The 20,963-nt window shown below is 46.7% G+C and overlaps 1 protein-coding gene across 2 annotated transcripts in view; it reads left to right on the top strand.

Annotated features, from left to right (window-relative positions):
* Nucleotides 1–14,925, top strand: part of FARS2 (phenylalanyl-tRNA synthetase 2, mitochondrial) — a 533,375-nt gene extending 518,450 nt beyond the window's left edge. For both annotated transcript variants that reach the window (XM_010371342.2, XM_030928686.1), the window contains exon 7: nucleotides 14,633–14,925. In XM_010371342.2, the coding sequence (XP_010369644.2) occupies nucleotides 14,633–14,771 (139 nt within the window). In that variant the 3' untranslated portion in view covers nucleotides 14,772–14,925. The remainder of the gene's footprint in view (nucleotides 1–14,632) is intronic.
* The last annotated feature ends 6,038 nt before the right edge of the window (nucleotides 14,926–20,963 follow it).

Genomic DNA, 20,963 nt, shown 5'->3' with positions numbered 1-20,963 from the left:
TCTTATTCTGCATCACTCTAGAACCTTCTAAGTCATACTATCTTATTATAAACTAACTGTCATACATAGGAAAAATTGTGGTAGAGAAAGAGACACATACTCTTTGATCACATGTTTTAGCAACCTGTCCAAAACGCACACTCTGCCCAACCTGTGCTCATTTATTTGCCCAGTAAAAAATTCAGCATGAAGCAACAGGACCTGAAAATATTTGTCCACATCAATAGCTTCTTCAAGGCATGACAGTGTTTCACAATCCCCCCAAGCCCATAATTGAAGTGTCTTGACATTTTGCCTTTGAAATTAACCCATGGGCAGTCTTATTAAATTCTCCCTAAGCATTCATAATAGACACACTTCAAGTTGAAAAAGTTGATTATGTTTCTCTCCAGTGCACTAGGAATGTAAGCCTGACATCTTTTTTTTTTTTTTTTTTGAAGTAAGACAATACCAAGAATAGAACACTTCCTTTCACAAAGTTTGGAAATGGACAACTGCAGCTCAATATGATTTTGAAAGAGTTTATTGACTCTGACTTTTACTTTATTAGTACTTACTTGTTCCAAGTTGCTGACAATGCTTCACTCTCATGGCTTCAATTTTTCCTAACTGAGGGAGTAGTTAGGAGCAAATAGCATCATTTCTGTTTTATTGAGACCTGGAGAGTCCATAGATTTATCCAAGTAGCAAAGATAGCCAGACCTTCAAAAAAACTGTGCACTTGAACCCAACCCAACCCGCTTGCCCCAAGCAAAATTACTTTTTCGTGGAAGTATATTTTAAGGCTATTCCCTCAAGTTTCATCAAGGGATCAGCCTTATGAAACCTGCTAGTGCTTCGAGGTGGGATGTAGCTGAGACGTTGGCCACAAACATCAGACGATGTTTTCTAGCCAGGATTAAGAGCGTAGCTTTGGAGGCAGCTGCATGCCTAAATTGGAATCCCACCTCTGTCACCTATTATTTGGGTGCACCTCTGCAATGGGAAGTGACAGTGTCTGCCTCTCAGGATGGCTGTTCCAGTCACAGCCAGTGAGATCATGTGGGTACAAGGGCTCTGGAAGCTGCATAACTTTATAATTGTTCATTGTCCCTATTGTTGCTATGGTTACTATTAACAAAATGTCTTCGATTTTACAAATACTGTGTGATGGCAAGACCCAGAGCTTTCTTTAGTTTTATGCATATTTGGAATTTAAAATTTGTTTTCATATAGAAGTACATGGTTCTAGGATGAGTTTCCATCAGTTTGTCATGTTAGCTCTTCAGGTGAAGAGGTGGTATGGGATAGTCACGTTTCTCCCCAGAAGGTAAAAATGAATCCACAAGACATGTAGCATAACTGCGATACAGCTATGAAATAGTAAGCACAAACATTCTAGCAACTTCTGAATTCAGACAAACACTGCACCCTCCATGTGGTCTATGGTGAAGGCCTGTAATGCAGCCAGTTCTTCTTTTTTTTTTTTTTTTTTTTTTTTTTTTAAGAATTTTTATAGGCCCAATAATAAGCCACATCAGGAACCATATCTTGTTACTTTATGGTTATGCCTTCTTTTAACATATATGGAATATTAATCAATTAGATTACTTTCTCTCACCAATTTTGGCTCTAAATGTTGCTGGGCCATTTGCAAAAATGAAGTCTCCCTTTTATGGTGATAAATTTAGTCATTTATAATTTTAAAGTGCCTTAAAAACCTATCCACTCTCGATAACACCGTGAGGCAGTTGGAATCCCCACTGTAAAACAGGATGCCTAGGCTTAGAGCCTTGAAGGGACTCGCACCAACTCTCTTCTCTTACAAAGAGGAGCTCTAAGCTGAGAATCCAGTGTCTGACCTCCTCCACCTGTTTTCTGCTTGTCTTGCTGCCTGTATGCTCTGCAGAGCAAGGATTTCTCTCTCCTTGAAAGAATGTGTTCCCCTAAATGAGTCCCCATCATATCTTCAACAAGTTTCACTTGAATTTGTAAATTCTGAGATGAGTTTGGGCAAATCACTGTCTCTGGAAGCTTTGCTTCTGCCTATTTTTGAAAAATGGAGTCGATTTAAAGTTGCCCCCTGAGCCTTAGGGGTTCTGAGGAGCTGATGGAGAGGGGCTGTGCTGAGTGGGGCAGAAGGCTAGTATGTGGGGTCCTCTTGCCCCTTCAGCCAGAGCAGCTTTGCTTTGAGCTATGCCTCATACAGTGTAATTTAGGGGATACAAATAGGAAGGGCAGAGAGATTGGGGTGCTGTTTCATCCAAAAACAAAAAAGGATGCAAGCCAGGAGGCCCTGAGATGGTGGTGCTCCGAACTGAGCTTCACCAAGCTTCCCTGCCTGATGAGACATGCAGAACTGTTTTCTCCTTATTAGAGATGAGAAAACCCATATGTAGAGAAGGTAAACGATCTATCTAGATCCTATAGCTCAGAAGAGGAGAATGGGAATTTAAACTCAGATCACAGGGCCTTTATATGTGCCATCCCCTCTGTCTGGGACTGCCCGCCACCTGCTCTCACTCTCTTTCACCCCATCAGTTCCTACGCTCTGTCGGGCCTTAGCTTGTTCGTACTTCCACAGGGAACCTTCCTTGACCTTTGATAGCCCTTTTGTGTGGCCTTATGGTACCATGTACCTTCCCTCCATAACCTTTAGCCGTTGTAATTTACATTTCTTTGTAATTCTTTAATGCCTATCTCCTATGCTAGACTGCGGAATCTACAAGTCATGTCTTGTTTGTTTTGTTTTGTTTTATTCCACCATTAGGTCCTAATACCCAGCAGAATACATGGCGTATGGTGGGTGGTCGGCATTCATTTGCTGAACGAATAAATGAATTGGGTGGATGCATGAATTGGGGCAGTGATGTTAAACATATGTGCTGCCTCCAGGGCCCCTTTCCACTCTGACCACCAGTGGTCCTGGCGTTTCCTAGCCAGGGCTGTCATGCTGTTTTGCTGCCAAAAATGAGTAGAGGAGTTTGAAGGGCTGTCATGGGGGAGAAGGACTGGAGTGAATCCAGGGCCAATGAGGAGAGACGCAGGACACACTGGTCAGCTCAGTATACAGGGAGCCCGCACTGTCAGAGCATAGAATGGGCTGCCCCACGAGGGATCCAACATAAGGCCTGCCAGAAAGAGCTCAAGCATGGACCAGAAGACCCCTCTGGTGCCTTACCTTTGAGTCTGTGATTTCATGAACATTACTTGTATGATGAATCTTTAATCAGGATATCACTGCTATATTCCAGCCTAGAATATTATAGATGGAGGAGGTGCATCCTGCCAGCCAAATCCCTGTTTTGCCCCTCTTCCCTTCAGTCTCTCACTGTTTGTCAAGAGATGATGCAATTAATTAGACCCAGAGTTCCCCTCAAAGGTGTTTGCAGAATAACAGTGTCATTGGAAATGTATACAAATTTCTCTTTACTGATGTGTAATTCCTTCATAATTAACTGACACGGAGTCTTAAAGTAATTAACCTGTTTCTTCCATTAGTCACTGAAGAAATAAAACTTTTACAACGTAACACAGTCATAGGTAATTCTACTCATGAATAATGGGGGCTGAGGGTGATGCTGCAGTGAACTCCTTGGATAGGTGGCTCTTAATACCATATGGGTGACATGGCCATCTCATGTCCTCTGCCTGTCTTTTCTGACCTCCAACTTGTTTATGGTCTGTGCCATTCCTTTAACATCTCAGTGTTTCTCTCTTATTTGCCAGGAATGAGACCTGAGGTGAACAGGAGGCTAGCCTCTGTATGCAGTGAAGCCACTCAGAGCAAGATCATCCCAGCCTCTCAGAGGAGTCTTTTCAGGACCTGATCCTGGGCTCAGTTGTTCCTGTTGCTTGCTTAAGCAACAGGATGGATTTTTGGCTGGGCCTTCTCAAACAGAAATATAAGGCCCTCTTCTGTCACCCCACCCCTCCCTGCAGCATCCCACCTGATTTCTGCACTCCACCCTCTGAAAACGCAGACCAGCCGCTCTCAGCTATTTGCTGCTCCTTGGACTGGTCTGTGCAGGCTCACAATTCTCTCTGTGCCCTCTGCAGAAAGGGCTTTTCCTCTGTACCACTTAACCACGTGCCAAAGTCATGTCCCATCCTTTCATCACCAGGTCACTTGGCGCCAGTCTGTGAAACTGCTCTGATCGCTCCTGGGCAGGGCGAACCACTTTGTGGACTTGCCATGGCCAAAGCCAGCTTCCTACGGTGACTGTACACAGCCTGTCCTCTTTCAGTAGGTCATGCGCCCTCTGAAGAGGTCCCCCTTGGGCCATTTGTACCTGGAACATATACTCAGCAAATCTTTGTTGAAATGGAAGGCAGAGTAATACAATGAATGCCCCTTGCCACCAGTACCTCCCGTGACGTTTTGCCAACTGGACTGCACTGTCTCTCCACCTGTTAAAATTCTACTTGTGCTTTAACATCTAAACCTAATCTCATCTCCTCTGCCAGTCTTTGCTGACCTCCAAGTTGTCTATGGTCCATGCCATTTATTTAACATTTAGTATTGATAGTTTCATCCTGTTGACTGTCTTTTCAGGTATGAATGTCTTATGGGCCCCAAGTGGATTGTAATATAGCCTAATCCTTCTTTCTGTAACTTTGAGATACATGTTCCCCTCACACTACCACTGTGTCATGCACAGAACAGCCACTCCATGTATATTTATCTATTGATCAAGCAGTTCGTTTACCTGTTTGTGTCTCCTGCAGTGTCCACCTCAGCACAGAACAAATAAGTGCTGATCAGTTGCTTGAGCTGGAAACGTAGCATTTCACCTGACACAGGTCTTATCTTCTGTAACCTGACTCAGCCACCAAAGTGTCGACACGATTGGGAGGCTGCCTTGTAACAGTACACGGTTAAAGTTAGCTCTGTTGACTTTGGCTCTGCAGACTAAGCCAGAGAGAAAAATAAAATCCCTTCCAAATTTTCCACACAAACGAAAAGCACAGGGCTTTGGAAAACTGTGTAAAATGAGACATTGCTTCTTGTTAGAAATGTAAAAAGATGGTTTCGAAGATAATGGAATAGTTGAAAAGAATGTGTTAAATATGGCCCAACTCTGCCATAGCATTATGAGTGGAGGATCTAAAAAAAAAATAAAAAAGTCATTTGTATACAAGGCAAGATATCTTCGTTGCTAAGCTAATGAAATCATGAAGATGCTCCGTCGGGGAGGGCAGAAACCAGTCACATGAGACTCAGGGCAACCCCCCTGCTGTGTGCACACCAGTGAGCTGTTGCCTGTTTTGTTTTGCTTTTCAATATAATGTGGGTTCCCAACTTGCTTTTCTGGTGATGATCACTGGTCATCACGTGTTCATGGTTCATCTGTGTCGTAGCCTGCGTCATATCAGTGATCCATCTGTACAGACGAGGAGGTTGAAGCTCAGACGATTTGTCTAAGGTCATTCAGGTCTTTCTGTGTGGGCCAAAGCAGAGGGCGCTATAGCCTTCAGCTACCTGAATGATAGTACCAATTGTTAACTGTTCACCTGAACAACACTTCACACTTTACCTATACATTTTTTTCATTCAATTCCTTCAAAAGCTCTTGTCAGTTCATGATCTATATTTTAGAGGGAGAACCTGGACTAGAAATTAAGAACCAGCCCAGGATTCTGTCACGGAGAAGCAGTAGAGCTAGGCGAGTCTGCATCCCAAACCTCTCCGGAGAGATTCCGTTAGATTTCCCCAGAGCAGTTATTTTCATATACACATGCATGCAAGGACCAAGGAGCTCGGCCACGTCCCCCAGGAGGTGCTTGGCAGGAAACACTCACTGGGAAGTACCAGGAGAAGTCACAGGGAGTGATGGGAATAAAAACCTGGGGGTGTTTTGAAACATCCCTGAGGACTTGGCGAGTATTTGATGTTAAAAAGCATTTCTTGCCTGCAAAACGCGTGTCTCTAAGGAACTCTTACGTTGCCGACGTGTGCTGGCTAGGAGCTGGGCCCGGCGGGGGAGGCTCGCTCTCTCTCTCTCTCTCTCTCTCTCTCTCTCTCTCTCTCTCTCTGCCTCTGGCCCTGCCTCCATCAAGGCCTGGATTGGAGTTGTCTTTCCCAAGGCAGTAACTGTCAGAGGAACCATCTGGACTGGTTTCTTGTGACTGACTCCGAGGAACAGAAATCCCTCTGGGAGGAAATCACAGGCACAGCAGCAGCAGCAGCAGCAGGGAGCGGCAACACTGGTGTTTGCTGGCTGGGAGCTGGGGGAGGCACCACTCAGAATGGCCCCACAGGAGCGTCAGGCCCAGGACAGACCCTTCTGAGAATAAGGAGGAAAACCTCCTCTGGGGAGTGCGTGTATGGTATTTGCGAAATAACAAAGGGAATAGATGGAGGGGCTGAAGAAGTGTCTAGAGTGTTGTTACTCCTGGAGCCCCGTGGTCTGCACGACGGCTTTCTCAGTGGGCCCTGCCAGGCTGCACTCTGCCCTCATTAGGCCAGCATGCTTCCCGCTGGCTCTCATCACTCGTATCACAGGCCCATCCTAGCCTTGCCCTTTCTTCCTGTGCAGGCTCTGGGAATGCTGGAGTTTTGCTTGAGCCTAGGAGTTTGAGATTGGCCTGGGCAACATAGCGAGACCCTGTCTCTACAAAAAATCAAAAAATTAACCAGGCGTGGTGGTGCACGCCTGTGGCCCCAGCTATTCAGGAGGCTGAGGTGGAAGGATTGCTTGAGCCCAGAAGGTCAAGGCTGCAGTGAGCCATGATTGTGTCACTGTGCCACTGCACTCCAGCCTGGGTGACAGAGCAAGACCATGTCTCAAATAGATAGATACATAAAAATAAAAGGATCTCTTCTGTCTTCTGAGGCGACTCCTGGAATTCTAGAGCCAGAAGGAGCCTCAGAGCCCGTTTATTCCACCCCTGTCATTGGGGGCGAAAATGAGGCCAGTAGAGGTTGAATGACTCACCCAGACTCACACAGTCATCACGGGAGCCTGGGCTGGCACCCGGGCCTCCTGCCTCTCAGGCCTGTGTCCTCTTCTTGCATTAAGCCCGGAGCAGTTCATTAGGAAAGCCATATAGAGTCATCAGACCCTAAGTCTCATGATCAGAATTTCATCCTCTCTTCCCTTTTGTTTTTGTTTGTTTGTTTGTTGTTTGTTTAAAAAAAAAAAAAACGTAGGGAAGGTAAAGGGGGAAAATGATTTACTTAGTTTCCAGACCACTTATTTAAATCCTGCCCAATCTGACTTCCACTCCTCACTTCACTGATGCAGCCAAAGCTAACTAATGCATTCGTGCTCCATGGGAAGGAATCTCTTCCCATCCTCCGTCCAAAGTCAGAGTCCAAACCCAGACGAGGGTAAAAGAAACACAGAAGAAACACAAGTCCCTCACCCCCGCAGTTTCATTCCACTCTCCAGTAAACCACAGGAGTAAAGGAGGAAGATGGGGCGGATGCGTAGGTATTCAGCGCCTACTCTAGGTGGCTGGCTCTGTATTAATACTCTACATGCCCCCTCATTCAGCCTTCATAAACCCTGGAAAGCAAGTTTTGTTTGCCTCACCCTGCAGATGGAGTTATTGGGGCACAAAGGGTGATGTAAACTGCCCAGAGTCGCACAGATAGCAAAGGGCAGAGCGGGAATTAGAACCCAGTTTCTCTAGCTGCAAACTCTGGTTCTCCACTCCACCATGCCCATTCAGTTCTATATTTTCAGGAGAGGCCATGGAACTTGTCCCTACTTCCTCCTCCTCCTCCTGCCATACTGTGCCTCTTGCCCGAGTCCAGCCCCACCCTCTAAAGCGTTGCATGTATTGACCCTCACAGCCATGCACGGTGCCTCTGACGTGGGCAGCTCCAGACTGAGCTTCTGCATCAGAAAAGCAGGAGACAGATGAGGAGTGAGCCGGGGAAGCCCAGTGTTTGTTACTCTGAAAATGGAAGCTGCCCGATGACAGCATCCTCTCTCCTGTTGAGTAATCCCTGCATGAATAGATGGCAGCTGCAGTGACTGCTGGTCGTATGTGATCTATTCTGGGAGGTGGCGAGCACATCATCCAAGAACATGAAGTCGCTGCTCTGTCGCAGATGGAGAAGCAGACTACTGTGGATGTTGCAGGAGCTGGGATTTGGCTGCATCCCCTGGAAAGGTTTTATTTTGAGTTCAGAGCCTGTTTGGATGCCAGGGTAAACCAAGGGGTTGTATGATAGAGGAATTCCAACCCTCGCTAACACTCTGACCCCTGTGCCAGCTTTCCAGTAAGGCTTGAGAGCCCTGAGCTCTTTAGAAAATCTCCTCTTGGCCCACGTTGAACTGGAGAGCAGTGACACTCTTGGCAGTACTTTTGGTACTTGGTAGTTGTCTCACTTAAGTTGATCAGGAAAAAAAAAAAAAAAAGAAGCACTGGGGAGGGGCCCCTTTTACACATTTGTAGTTTTGAGAATGCCTCACTGATCCAGCCTTGACTATACTGAGCACCTGTACATCCTTGTCTTTGGTCCAAGGGCTCCGGTAGGAGGCGGCATCAAAATACGCCGTCCCCTCCCTGGTGTTGCATTCTGCCGTCCAGCCCAGCTCTCCCATCGGCCCACACAGGGCTGCCCCTCTGGCCCTGGCTCTCGGCTTCCACACAAGCAGCTACTCTTGTACAGGATGGTAAAGTTAGGGGGCAGTCACACGGGAGCAGGGACCAGGATCCAAGTGAAAGTAAGGTTCAGGATAAGCTTGAGTCATGTCTCCAGCTTCCAGAGCCAGGCTGAATCTCTCAGAAGGGGAGCTGATGGGCGGCAGTGGGAGAGTGGAAGAGGTGGGCCCTGGGCGCAGCATGTACCATGGCATCGTTCATCACCTGCCAATGGCAGGGAGCGTGGGCTGTCTTATATTCTGTTTGCCCCTCTCAAGAGGTAAGCTCCTAGCAGGCAGGATAATCTGAAGCCCTCTGGTGCGCCCTGTAGTGCCGCACTGTACTAGACAAACAGTGCATGTCAGTGTTCTCGGGGAGGTGGGAAAAATCATGTACTGAAGAGCAAATCTCAGGAGAACATGAGGTTCCACGTGGGGTGAGATGTGGCTGACTTCACTGCCAAGCAAGTACCAGCCCCTCCTGCTGTCATGGGCGTACTCGGGGACGGTCCTCTGCTCAGCCGGCTCCTGGGTTGCTGCAGGACTCAGCAGGCTGCTAACTCCCAGATGTGAGCTGGTTGAGGGCAGATACTGCATCCCCTTCATGTGCTTATCTGTGTCCAGCTCGGTGACTGGAACATGCTGTTTGTTGAATAACTAAAGGAATCTATGAATAAACTGGTGACAGTCAAAGCCCCGGAGGTTCAAACATTCTAAGATTCCTATACCAAAATCTTTCAAAAATTCAAACGCTATCCAGTGACCAACTCATTTTAGCCAATACCCCAATGCAATGAAATTGTAGCACCAAAAAAAATTTTTTTAGAGTCTTTCTTCAAACTCCTTATAATGGAATTTGACCTCTCAGACTCAGTCATGGGCAATCTCGTTTACTTTGCCTATGAGTAGAAGCTGTGAAGTACATAAAAGGGAACTTTTATTTGCCTCTAAAACTCCAGGTAGTCAGCACAGCCTGTTCTCTCCTCCGGGGCAGGTTTCTTGTCCTGATGAGTGTGCCTGCATGAGTTGGGGGAGGGCAGTGGCAACCTCGTGATGCCACCCTGGCCCCATGCTCTTACCCTTCCTTTCTTACGCTTGCAGCCCTCTCATTTTCCCAGCCAGCTGTCTGGCTTCCCAGACCACCTCTTAATGCCCCTTTAAGCAGGAAAGACATCAAAGCATCTGTGCCCCAGGCACAGCCCACCCCACTCACAGTCATTCTTCCTCTCCAGCTGTGCCCTCTGTTGTTGGTGGAAGGGCAGAACCAGAGAGGAGCATGGGCTCATTCCATCTTTTTTTTTAACAGCACAATTAAAAGAAATTACTCTTCTCCATAACTTGCAAACCTTGTCACTTTTTAGAGGACGTTGGGATTAAAGGAAGAGGGTGACAGTTAATAGCTGGGCTCTGAAAGCAGATTTCCTAGTTTTTGTTATTTTAATTGAGGAAAAATTTACATGACATTAACCATTTTTTAAAGCGTACAATTCAGTGGTATTTAGTATAAGAACAGTGTTGTGCAACCCAACCATCACCTCTATCTAGTTTCAAAATGTGTCATCACCCCAAAGGAAATCCATATCCCTATGAGGCAGTCTCTCCCTACGACCCCTGGTTACCATCAGTCTGCCTTCTATCTCTATAGATTCCCCTTTTCTGGATATCTTCTATAAATGGAATTTTATAATATATGCTCTATTGCATCTGACTTTCTTCACTTCCGTTCTTGAGGTTCATCCACATTCCATCTAGTATCCATCCATGTATCAGTACTTCATAAAAATCAGTACCTTTTTATGGCTAAGTAATATTCCATTGTGTGGATATACCACATTTTGTTAATCCATCCAAAAAAAATTGTTTTTTCAGACTGAGTCTCTGCTCACTGCAACCTCCACCTCCAGGATTCAAGTGATTCTCGTGCCTCAGCCTCCCAAGTAGCTGGAATTACAGGCGCCCTCCATCACACCTGGCTAATTTTTGTATTTTTAGTAGAGTTGGGGTTTCACCATGTTGGCCAGGCTGGTCTCGAACTCTTGGCCTCAAGTGATCCACCTGTCTCAGCCTCCCAAAGTGCTGAGATTACAGGCGTGAGCCACCGCGCCCGGTCAATCTATACAGATATTCATGGACATTTTCATCTTTTGGCAGTTGTCAATAATACTGCTATGAACGTTCTTGGACAGGTTTTTGTTTCAACACATGCTGTCAATTCTCTAGGGTATATTCCTAGGAGTAGAATTGCTGGATTATATGGTAATTCTGTGTTTAACTTTTTGAGGAACCACCGTACTGTGGCTTGTACATTCCCATCAGATTGCTTAGCTTTGAATCCAGCCCTGCCACTTACTTATTAGCTGTGTGAGCATCGGTAAGTTACTTATGCTCTTTGTGCCTCAGTTTCCTCATCTGTCTAATGGGTCAGTAATGCTGTTTACCCAATGAGGTTGTGATACTTAAAAGAGGTGGTGTATGTGAATGCCTCAGAACAGTACCTGGTATACAAAACTGCTGCATAAATGTTTGCTGTTGCTGCTGCTGCTGTTACTGAGAGACAGTGTAGGTCATGGCAGATGGAAGACTGAAAAGCTTTTGGTCTAAAAGAGACTGCATTGGGTGATATAAAAGAACCAGCAGAAGGAGAGTCCAGACCCTTGGGGTTGGTTGCTGAGGGCATCTTTCACTTGAGGAATCCGTTTTCTTACCTGTTCACTGATAAGCTCCAAGAATCTTCAGCTCCATGTGCCTGTGGCTTTCCTGGGGAGACGCTTCAAGAATGAGGGACCGGGGTCCTCCACCCCTGACCACTTGCCAGCTCCATTCTCTCAGCCCTCCAACATGACAAAGGAAGACAGGAGTATGTCCTGTCATCTGAACGCTACACACAGAAGTTTCTAGAAAATAAAAGGAAGCCTTCTCTGTCATCATTCATGTTAGGAAAAGGCAAATCTGGTTGATTTTCACTTGATTCTATTGAATTCAACAGAATCACCAAACATTCTGCTAAATAGTATTTCTCTCATATCTATATATTATGAGAATTTATCTCATAATCCACGTATTTGTGAATCATTTACACCTAACTCATCAAAATGCTCTGTATAAGCTATTTGAATCCCAAGAATCCTTATAGAGATCTTTTTCTGAGCGCATAGAAATAGGAAAACAGATTTTTCCCCATCCATCTTCAATTGGCAATAACTTTTAGAGGTGCCATATTACCAGCTCTTCTGCTAGGAGGAACCAGAATGAACCAGGGAAAAAATACAATGTGATAACAGTTGCCACAATGATACTTTCACCTCACACCCAGTTAGCACTTTATAATTTGCAGAGCCCTGTCAATTTCTAAACAGGCCCTGATTTCTCCATATCTTCTCCAATACTTGTTATTTTCCTTTTGTTTTTAAAATGGGCATCCTAATGGGCCTGAAGTGGTATCTCATGGTGGTTTTGATTTGCGTTTCCCTAATGGCTGAAGTTGAACATTTTTTCATGTGCTTGTTGGCCATTTGTTTATCTTTGCAGAAATGTCTATTCAGATCTTTTGTACTTTTTTTACTGTGTTGTTGGCTATTTTATTGTTGAGTTGTAAGAGTTCTTTGTATGTTCTGGATACAAATCCCTTATCAGGTATATGACTCGTAAATATCTTCTCCCATTCTGTGGGTTCCTTTTTCACCTTCTTGACGCCTTGAATTAAGAAAATGTCTAATTTTTATGAACTCCAAGTTTATCCTTTTTTTTTATTTTTTCACCTGTGCTTTTGGTGTCATCCAAGGAGTTTTTGCCTATGTGGTCATGAAGATTTACTCATCTGTTTTCTTCTAAGAATGATATATTTTCAGCTCTTACATTGAGATATATAATATATTTTGAGTTAGTCTGTGTGTGTTGTGTGAGGTAGGGATTCAACTTCATTCTTTTGCATGTGGATATCCCGTTGTCTCAGTACCAATTGTTGAAAAGACATTCCCTCCTTGAATGGTCTTGGTGCCCTTGTCAAAAAACAAGTAACTATAAATGGAACAATTGTAGTTTAAATGGAATGGGTCAGCACTTGGTGGCAGCCAGGGTCTTGGCTATGTGGTTTCATAAGCTCCCACTCCTGGAGAGCCTCTTGTTTTCCTCTCAGAGCCAGGGTTTTCTGTCTGGCTGCATTTTGGTGCCTGAAAGGCTTGGGTGGGCATGGTACCTGGAGTACTCTTGTTAGGAGCAGAGAGTGAGGAGAAAAGACGACTCGACTTTGTGGAAGGTCCTTGGGGCACTTTGAGCAGCAGTGCCTCCCCCAGGAGTCAGGGTCCCCACCCCAGAGGAATGTCCACAGAGCAGAGCCATTGCCCTGAACTGGACTGAAAAAGAAAGAGCCAGGTGGGGAGAGGATTTGATTTCTCCCTTGGTCTAAAGCAGGCAGCTGACACTGGGTGAGGGAATGGGGCAGGCCTCCATGTGCTATCGGGAATCCCCAGGAAGTCCCTAAAGAAAACTTCCTCCCCCAGCCCAGCTTGCCTCCTGTGGCTTGATCCAAACGGGGGCTGCATACTTGGCTGAAATTCACATAACCCTGTGAGGCACAGCATAGCAGCTTATCCTTCCTGAAAGTGGAAGGACAAAAGCAGGACAAAGATGACCAAGCCAGAGTGGGGGAGAGGGGAGGAGACACTGGAAGGGGAGGTGAAGGGGCAGACTAGGGAGGCCAGGACCAGGCAGACTCTCACGCACCAGGTGTAATCTGCCCAGCCAAGGGCTCTGGCATTCAGATGAGGGAGAGGGAGAGGAAAGAGGAGAGAACCCAGTGAGAGCAATCCGTGAAGCATCGGGAGGCCCCTGGAAGCAAAGGCTCTGGACTCAGGTGGCATCAATGGGACTACCAGTTTCCAGTGATTATGTGGGAGTGGCCCAGGTGCCAGCTCCACCAGAAGCCCATTTGTTCAAGACCCTGGTATTACTGAAGGCCCAGCCCTGTCTCACCTGCCAGAAAGCACATGGAGTCTCCCTGACTAGGCTAAGGGCTGGTTGACGACATCATAAAAGGAAACTGCCTGGGAGCCCTCGGTTTGTTTCCGTTTCCTCCCCCAAGGCCAAGAAGGGATTAGGTTGCCTCTGTTGTTGTTGTTGTTGGAAGGGATTAGGTTGCCGTTGTTGTTGTTGTTGTTGTTGTTGTTGTTGTTGTTGCTGCGGCGGCGGCGGATGGGAAAAGAGGAATTTGTGTGGCTCTGAAGTTGACCAGGTCCCCTTATTGTATAGAAGAGAAATGTGAGCATTCAGAGATGGTGAGATGTCAGACACCCAGCCACACAGCCAGTGAGAGGCAGGCTGGGGACAGGGCCAGGCCTGCTAGTTCATGGCCCAGGGGTCTTTCTCATGAGATCAACTGACCAGTGTGTCTTAGCACCTGCCATGCAGATAGAAGGCCCTACTGCTGTCATCGCCACATATTCCAGAATTACTCAGCTGTTGCATGCAAGCCAAGCCAACACCTATGTCGTAAAGGAGAGACTAAAGTAATTGTCTACGCAGCACATACATGGCATATATGGCCTGTATGCTTCCTGGACTGCCAGCAGGGGTGCTGAGAGAGTGAGTCCCTCAGCCTTGCCTCAAGCCTTACTGATACTGCAGTGTGCCTCACAAACACAGTTACCTTCCATGACATGAAGGAGGCACACTTGGGTTGACCCCTGACCCTGTCTGCTTGTTAGAATCATGTGGGGAACCTGGGACAGGCTTAGAAGTCCAGGTCCCACCTCCCACCTGTTGAATCCAAATCTCCAGAGTGTGGCCTAGGAAATCAAATTTGTCAGCGTCCTTCCCAGGGGATTTGGATACATCCAGTCCAGTGGAAACCAGCAGCCTCCTTCAGTCAAGCTAATGTTTCCCTGACTGTCACCTTCTCCCCCTGTAAAAGATGCAGATTATTAGCGGTAAATGGTACCTGGATCCCAACCTCAGTTCTCCACTGCAGTTGGGGAGATCTGGCCAGGGCAAGCCACACTGCTCCTTCAGGCACAGCCTCTTTCATCCCGCACTCACCTGTGTTCTCTTCCTCTCTGTAGGACGCACAAGACCAGCCACTGCTATCGCATCACCTACCGCCACATGGAACGGACTTTGTCCCAGAGAGAGGTCAGGCACATCCACCAGGCCTTGCAGGAGGCTGCAGTCCAGCGGTTGGGCGTGGAGGGCAGGTTCTGATGTCACCACTTCACCCAGGCTGCAGCCCTCTTGGGGCTCCAGGATTTGCTGAAAGAGAAAAAGATATGGTTTGTGAACTGGGGCATCAATCATCTTTTGATAAATGGATCAGTCTTAGGACTTTCACAAAATAAAAGATCACTCTTGAAAAGCTGTTGACATAGCATTTGTCTTTTATCTGGGGAAAGGGGGAAGGTCTTTTCCTCTTCCTTTTAGAAGTGCTCTGCCCACTGGCATTGGTGCTTAGTATGGTTAATTTGTCCCTGGGTTCCATTAAGCACTGGGCATGATTTCTTGCCTGACAGGCTCTTCCACCCATGTAATGAGTGAAGCCACACAGAGGGACATCAGAAATTCCAGATACAATACAGGAAGCTTTTTGAATCAGCTTCCATTCCTTCCTCCCTTCTCTTCTTTTTCAGTTTTGCAAAGGGCAGGCTTCAAAGAGGGCACTACTGAAATGCCAGCGCTCCCCTTGAATGTGAAGGGAGTTGCATCTTTGAGCCAGGGCAAGTTATCTATTTGCTTTTCATAAACCCATGGCTTGGAGTCAGGCCTCTGGCCCCAGGACTTGGGCTTAGCTGCCTTCCACCCCACTGGAGAGGAAGGAAAGGGGCGAGAGCTGCCCAAGTCTTGGAGGCACAGGTCCTCAAACTCCCTTCAAGTTTTCCCAGCAGGCAGCCTCCACTTCCAGAAGGCAACCTTTAAGGAAGAATATGGGGCTTTGATGTTCCCCCCTTTCCATCCCAGGCACTTTGTAGTCTGCCTGCCTCATTCATGACCAGTTTTAATAATCAGCTTCCATCCCTGGCATGATGCTAGAGGCTGATGGAGGGCTGCAAGCACCGGGATAAATATTTGATGAGGAGTGGCCATTATCAGCTAGCGGCATGGGGGTAGGCAGCTGCTTTCCTAAGGGAAGGAACAGCTTTAGTGTCACCTTACCATGTGATTAATTTGGACTCTTCCCTTGGATTTTTAAGGGAATTGAGGAAGCCATACCCCAAGTCCCACAGCCAATCCTGGAACCAAACTGCTGTCTGGGGTTTTAGGGCCTACAGGTACAATTCCCCAAGTGGCTGGGTCTCAGTGGGAAGGCACAATGTGACAGTGATTTCCTCTTCCCTGGCATTTGCCAGCAGGCCATTTCTGATTCGGCCTTAGCCTGCACTTCAAGATATCCCTTCATCCCCATGACTGATCAGGCATTTATTAATGTTCTTAGAGAAAGCAAACTAGGTGTATAAAATGCAAAACCATGATGCTGCCCTGTGGCCCAGAATCTGAGCAATATTTGTCAAATACAGTCACACGTCACCTATGGACAGTGAAACATTCTGAGAAATGCGTCATAGGTGATTTTGTCATTGTGTAAACACCATGGAATGTGCTCATACAAACCTAAACAGTGTAGAATACTACACCCCTAGGCTACACAGCATAGCCTATTGCTAGAGGCTGCGGGCGAGAGGCTCCAGACCTGCACAGTATGTGGTATGGTTTGGATCTGTGTCCCTACCCAAATCTCATGATTACATGTGAGCCCCAGTGTTGGAGGAGGGGCCTGGTGGGAGGTGGTTAGATCTTGGAGATCAGCTTCTCGTGAATGGTTTAGCACCATACGCTTGGTGCTGTTCTCATGATGGTGAGTTCTCATGAGATCAGGTTGCTTAAAAATGTATAGTCTCTCCCTCCCTGCAACCCTCTTGGTCCTGCTCCTGCCATGTGAGATGCCTGCTCCCGCTTTGCCTTCCGCCATGAGTAAAGGCTCCCTGAGGCCTCCCCGGAAGCAGAAACCTCTGTGCTTCCTGTACAGCCTGCGGAACTATGAGCCAGTTAAGCCTCTTTTCTCCATCAATGGCATGTATTTCTTTATAGCAATGCAAGAACAGAGTAACACAGCATGTTACTGTGCTGAATACTGTAGGCACTTGCAACAAATGTTATTTGTGTTTCTAAACTGAAAAGTTATGGCAACAAATACTGTATTATCACTGTCCCCTGCCCATCTGTTGTTGACTGAAACATTGTTACGTGACGCTGTATTTGTGCCAAACCCTATACTAAGGTCCTGGGGTAGGGCTGACATTCCAAAGCGTTCACAGAGGCCTTTCTTGAACACTCCCCTTAACGCTCCATGAGGTGTAATTGACTGTTATTTAAATCTTACAAGTGAGGGAACAAAGGACTGAAGAAGTCACAGGAGTTGACCATGACGTAAGCCGTGACTTCTTCAGGCCTCTGTTGTCGCGTCTGTGACTTAAGGTACATACACAGGAGACGGCAGGCCTCACCCTCAAGTCCACAGCCTCCACATTAAGAATGTCTGTCTACAGCCTGGGCAACACAGTGAGACCCCGTCTTTACAAAAAATTTTAAAAACCAGCTGGACATGGTGGCATGCCCCTGTAGTCCCAGCTACTTGGGAGGCCAATGTGGGAGGATTGATTGAGCCCAGGAGGTGGAGGCTGCAGTGAGCCATAATCATGCCACTGCACTCCAGCCTGAGCAACAAAGCAAGACCCTGTCTCAAAAAAAAAAAAATCTGTGTAAACAGTAGTGTGTTGACTGTAGGGTCTGTGCCTCTCTCTTGCTCCCTAGACCTTCATTCTGTTTCTACGAGGGCTTGTGCAGAACCCCCTCAGGGTCCACTCTGACCAGCACTTGTGCCAAAAGTGAGCCTTCCCTACCACCAAAGAGCCAAAGGGACATACAGCTCTTGACTTTTTCATGTGACTCCCACAGGAGAATAAATAATGAACGAGGAAAAAGAAAGGGAAATTAATCCATTAGATGAAATCACTTTGCAGTTCAAGAAACACATGATTCCCACAGGAAGGACAGCATGGTGACCAATATCAGCGCTATGGCTGTGACCCTCCAGGACGCTCAGTTTCCTCCTTTGTCAAATGAGGATGATAATAGCGCCTGCTGCAGAGGCTGTGGCGAGGGTTGTGTGAGACGTTGCACACGGCTCCTGCCACAGAACCTGGCACCTGATAAGCCATCAAGAAGGGACACTGCTCTGATCATTATTCAGGGAGCAAACGATGGATGCGTGAACCGTCCAAACTGGAACAGATCCCACAGGGCATCCACGTGTTCCCCCCATCTATACGCGAGGACACTGAAGTACAAAGGGACAAAGTGACTTACCCAAGGGCACAGTGACAGTGAAGTATTGTAGAGCTGGGCCTCAAACTGGGGTTTCCAGAGTGTTTTTCCAAACACCACATTGAAGCAGAGATGCTGAGGGTGTCTTTAGGTGGAAGGCCACCACGGGGGTCAGGACAGGTCGGGCTGGGGCTGCAGTGCCTTGGGATATGCTGGAGAGTCCTTCCTAAAGGGCCCTCAGGCTTGACTCTTGCAACTGCATGGTCTTTTGGAGAAGTTTCCCTGCAGCCCTGTTGTCTGGTGCTTCAAGATACAGTGACGTAAGAGGACAACCTTACGTAGAGAGTTTCTCTCCTTGTAAGGATGGTCTAGGAGCCCACATCCTGGAGCTGGGGACCAAGGATCCTTCTAGCACATGTGTTACCTGTCCCTGTGATAGGCCTCTAAAGATGCCAGCAAGACTGGGGCCAGCAGGCACTAGCAATAGGGTTTGTCGTGGGAATGAATTCTGTGACCAACTGGAGCCTTGGGTGGAGAGAGGGCCTTGCAGGCTCAACAGCCATTTGTGTCTTCTTCCCCTCCCCAGGTTGCTCTGCTCCTGGTTGTGCCCAGGTCCTGAACAAGTCAGCAAAGCTCAACCGGGGCTAGATACTCCCAGCGGTGTCTGGTGGTCAGGCAGCCAAGAAATGGAAAAGGAAGCCCCTCAACACTGGAAGTTCTATTTTTTTCATATATAAGAAACAACAGCTCAGGGGCTGTGCTCAGGAGGAGAGCAGAGCAGCAATGCGCCTCGGAGCCCGGACCAAGCCCAAGGCCACACCCGGGGTCTAAATCCAGCTCTGCCACAGATGAGTCATTAACATCCCTGAGCCTGCATTTCCTCAGCCCTAAAATGGAGGTTATAATCTCTGGCCCTAGTGTGATTGGCTCAGCAAGGAGTAGGGAAATCGTGTGTGTAAAACTTGATGCATCTCATTTAAACCTCACAAAAACTCCTCAAAAGGTAGCCACCATATGTCTACTTGGGAGTTGAGAACATGAGGCCCGAGGACCAGGCCTGAGTCCTCAGTGGGTTTTGGAGATAGAATTTAAGGCCCTTTCTCCTTGAGACTAAAGCCCACAGCCTTCCCTCCATGCTGTGTGTCTGCCAGGCATGGAAGACAGATGGGAACGTTATGAATATGAGCAGTGCATTGCCCTCCACAGCCTTCCCTCCCCCAAGGGAAGCGTGTCTGTCTATTCTGGTTGTAAGCCTTAGGAAGGACGTAGCATGCTCTCACCTGCAAAACAACGGAGAGAATGTTGAGTTCAACAAGAAAAATCAAGGTGGGCTCTTGAGACTGGTTAAACACAGGTTCCATCTGAAAAGGAAATCATTGCATTACACTGTCTAGAGCTACACTTCCCGGCCTGTGCTTCCTGCTGCACCCTTAGCTGTTAGAAGCTCGCGTGCAGGACACAGGTGCACCTATGGCTGTGTGGAGAGTACAACTCGCCCCTGCTCTCCCAATCAAGAAAGGACCTCACAATGCACACGTATGAGCTTGACATTAGTATAAAGGAAACTTTGACATCTATTTTTAAACAGCTGCTAATGTAGCAAGAGTGAATCATTTGATGCCATCTATACTTTATTATTAATGAGAAATAACTAGGATGCCAAAGCAGTCCTATAGAGAAAGGAAGGCCTTTTCAACAAATGATGCTGGAGCAATGGGTTATTCATATAAGGAAAGAAAAAAATCTCGACACCCTACTTCACACAAAATTAATTCAAGTCGGCGCACAGACCTAAGTATAAAAGCCAAAAACTTACTACATAGCTTAAAGAAAAAGACATGTGGGACCATCTTTTTGACCTTGGATAGGCAAAGATATTTTAGAAAGGACACAGAAAACGTTAATAAAGAAAAAGATGATAAACTGAACTTTTTCCATATTTAAAACTTCTGCTTTTTGAAATATGTTATTGAGAAAATGAATAGGCAAACCACAGATTGGGAAAAAATATTTGTAACACATATATTTGACTTATATCCAGAATATACAAATAATTCCTACAACTTGATAATAATGTTTTTAAAAACCATTTTGAAAAAATGGGCAGACTTGAAAAAATACTTCACAAAAAGATTATAGATGACCAGTAAGATGAAAAGATGGTCAACATTATTTGTCAGTGGGGAAATGCATTTATGAAGTTACAGAAGAGAGAAAAGTAATCTCCAGTGACAAAAAACAGATCAGAGGTCACTTGGGGCTGGAAAGGGATTTACTGTAAAGGGGAACGAGGGAAATTTTCAGGTGATGGGAAATGTTCTCTCTCTCTCTCTCTTTTTTTTTTTTGGCTAGGCTGCCCAGATTCCCAAATAGCAATTCTTGCTCTCTCTCTTTTAGAAATAGGAACTTACTGTGTTGCCCAGGCTGGTCTCAAACTGCTGGCTTCCATCAGTTCTCCCTCAACCTCCCAAAGTGTTAGGATTACAGGCATGAGCTACCACATCTGACCAGAAATGTTCTTGTCTTCATAGGATTGTGGTTACACAGATGAATGCATTTGTCCAAACTCATCAAACTCTAGACTTTAAGATCTATGCCTTTCGCTGTATGCAAATTATGCCACAATAGAAGAAGAAAATGACTCGCTACATCTCACAACCAAATGAGCAGCGCAGCTCCTAAGTGGAGATGGCAGCTCAGAGCTGAGGGAGCAGATTTTCCAGAAGAGATGGGCAGAGAAGTGGGTCTGAAAGGGCTCTGGGGATAAGGTCAGCCTTGAGTTGATGGAACACCTGGGGCATGGAGCTCTCTCCAGGAGAGTGACAGCTCATGGATGAAGCTGCAGGGTGGAGCTGGAGGTGTCTAGGGTGCAAGCCAAGCCTGCAAAGGACAAAGGGAGAGAAACAATGAGGCCATGTGGCCCCAGCTGTTGGTGGTTTCCTCGGAGCATCAGGGGCCGCTGACATTGCCCAGCTGGGCAGCATCCTGGGAACAGATAGGGTAGACTCAACAGCACAGAGAGGCAAGGGAAAGGGTGAGACCACAGTGCTGAGGGTGGAGCCTCTGGTTTATCCACGC

This window comes from Rhinopithecus roxellana, chromosome 4, assembly GCF_007565055.1.
Source record: "Rhinopithecus roxellana isolate Shanxi Qingling chromosome 4, ASM756505v1, whole genome shotgun sequence".
Lineage (NCBI taxonomy): Eukaryota > Metazoa > Chordata > Mammalia > Primates > Cercopithecidae > Rhinopithecus > Rhinopithecus roxellana.
The sequence above is the reverse complement of the archived record's forward strand: the minus strand, read 5'-3'. Positions and strand labels throughout refer to the sequence as shown.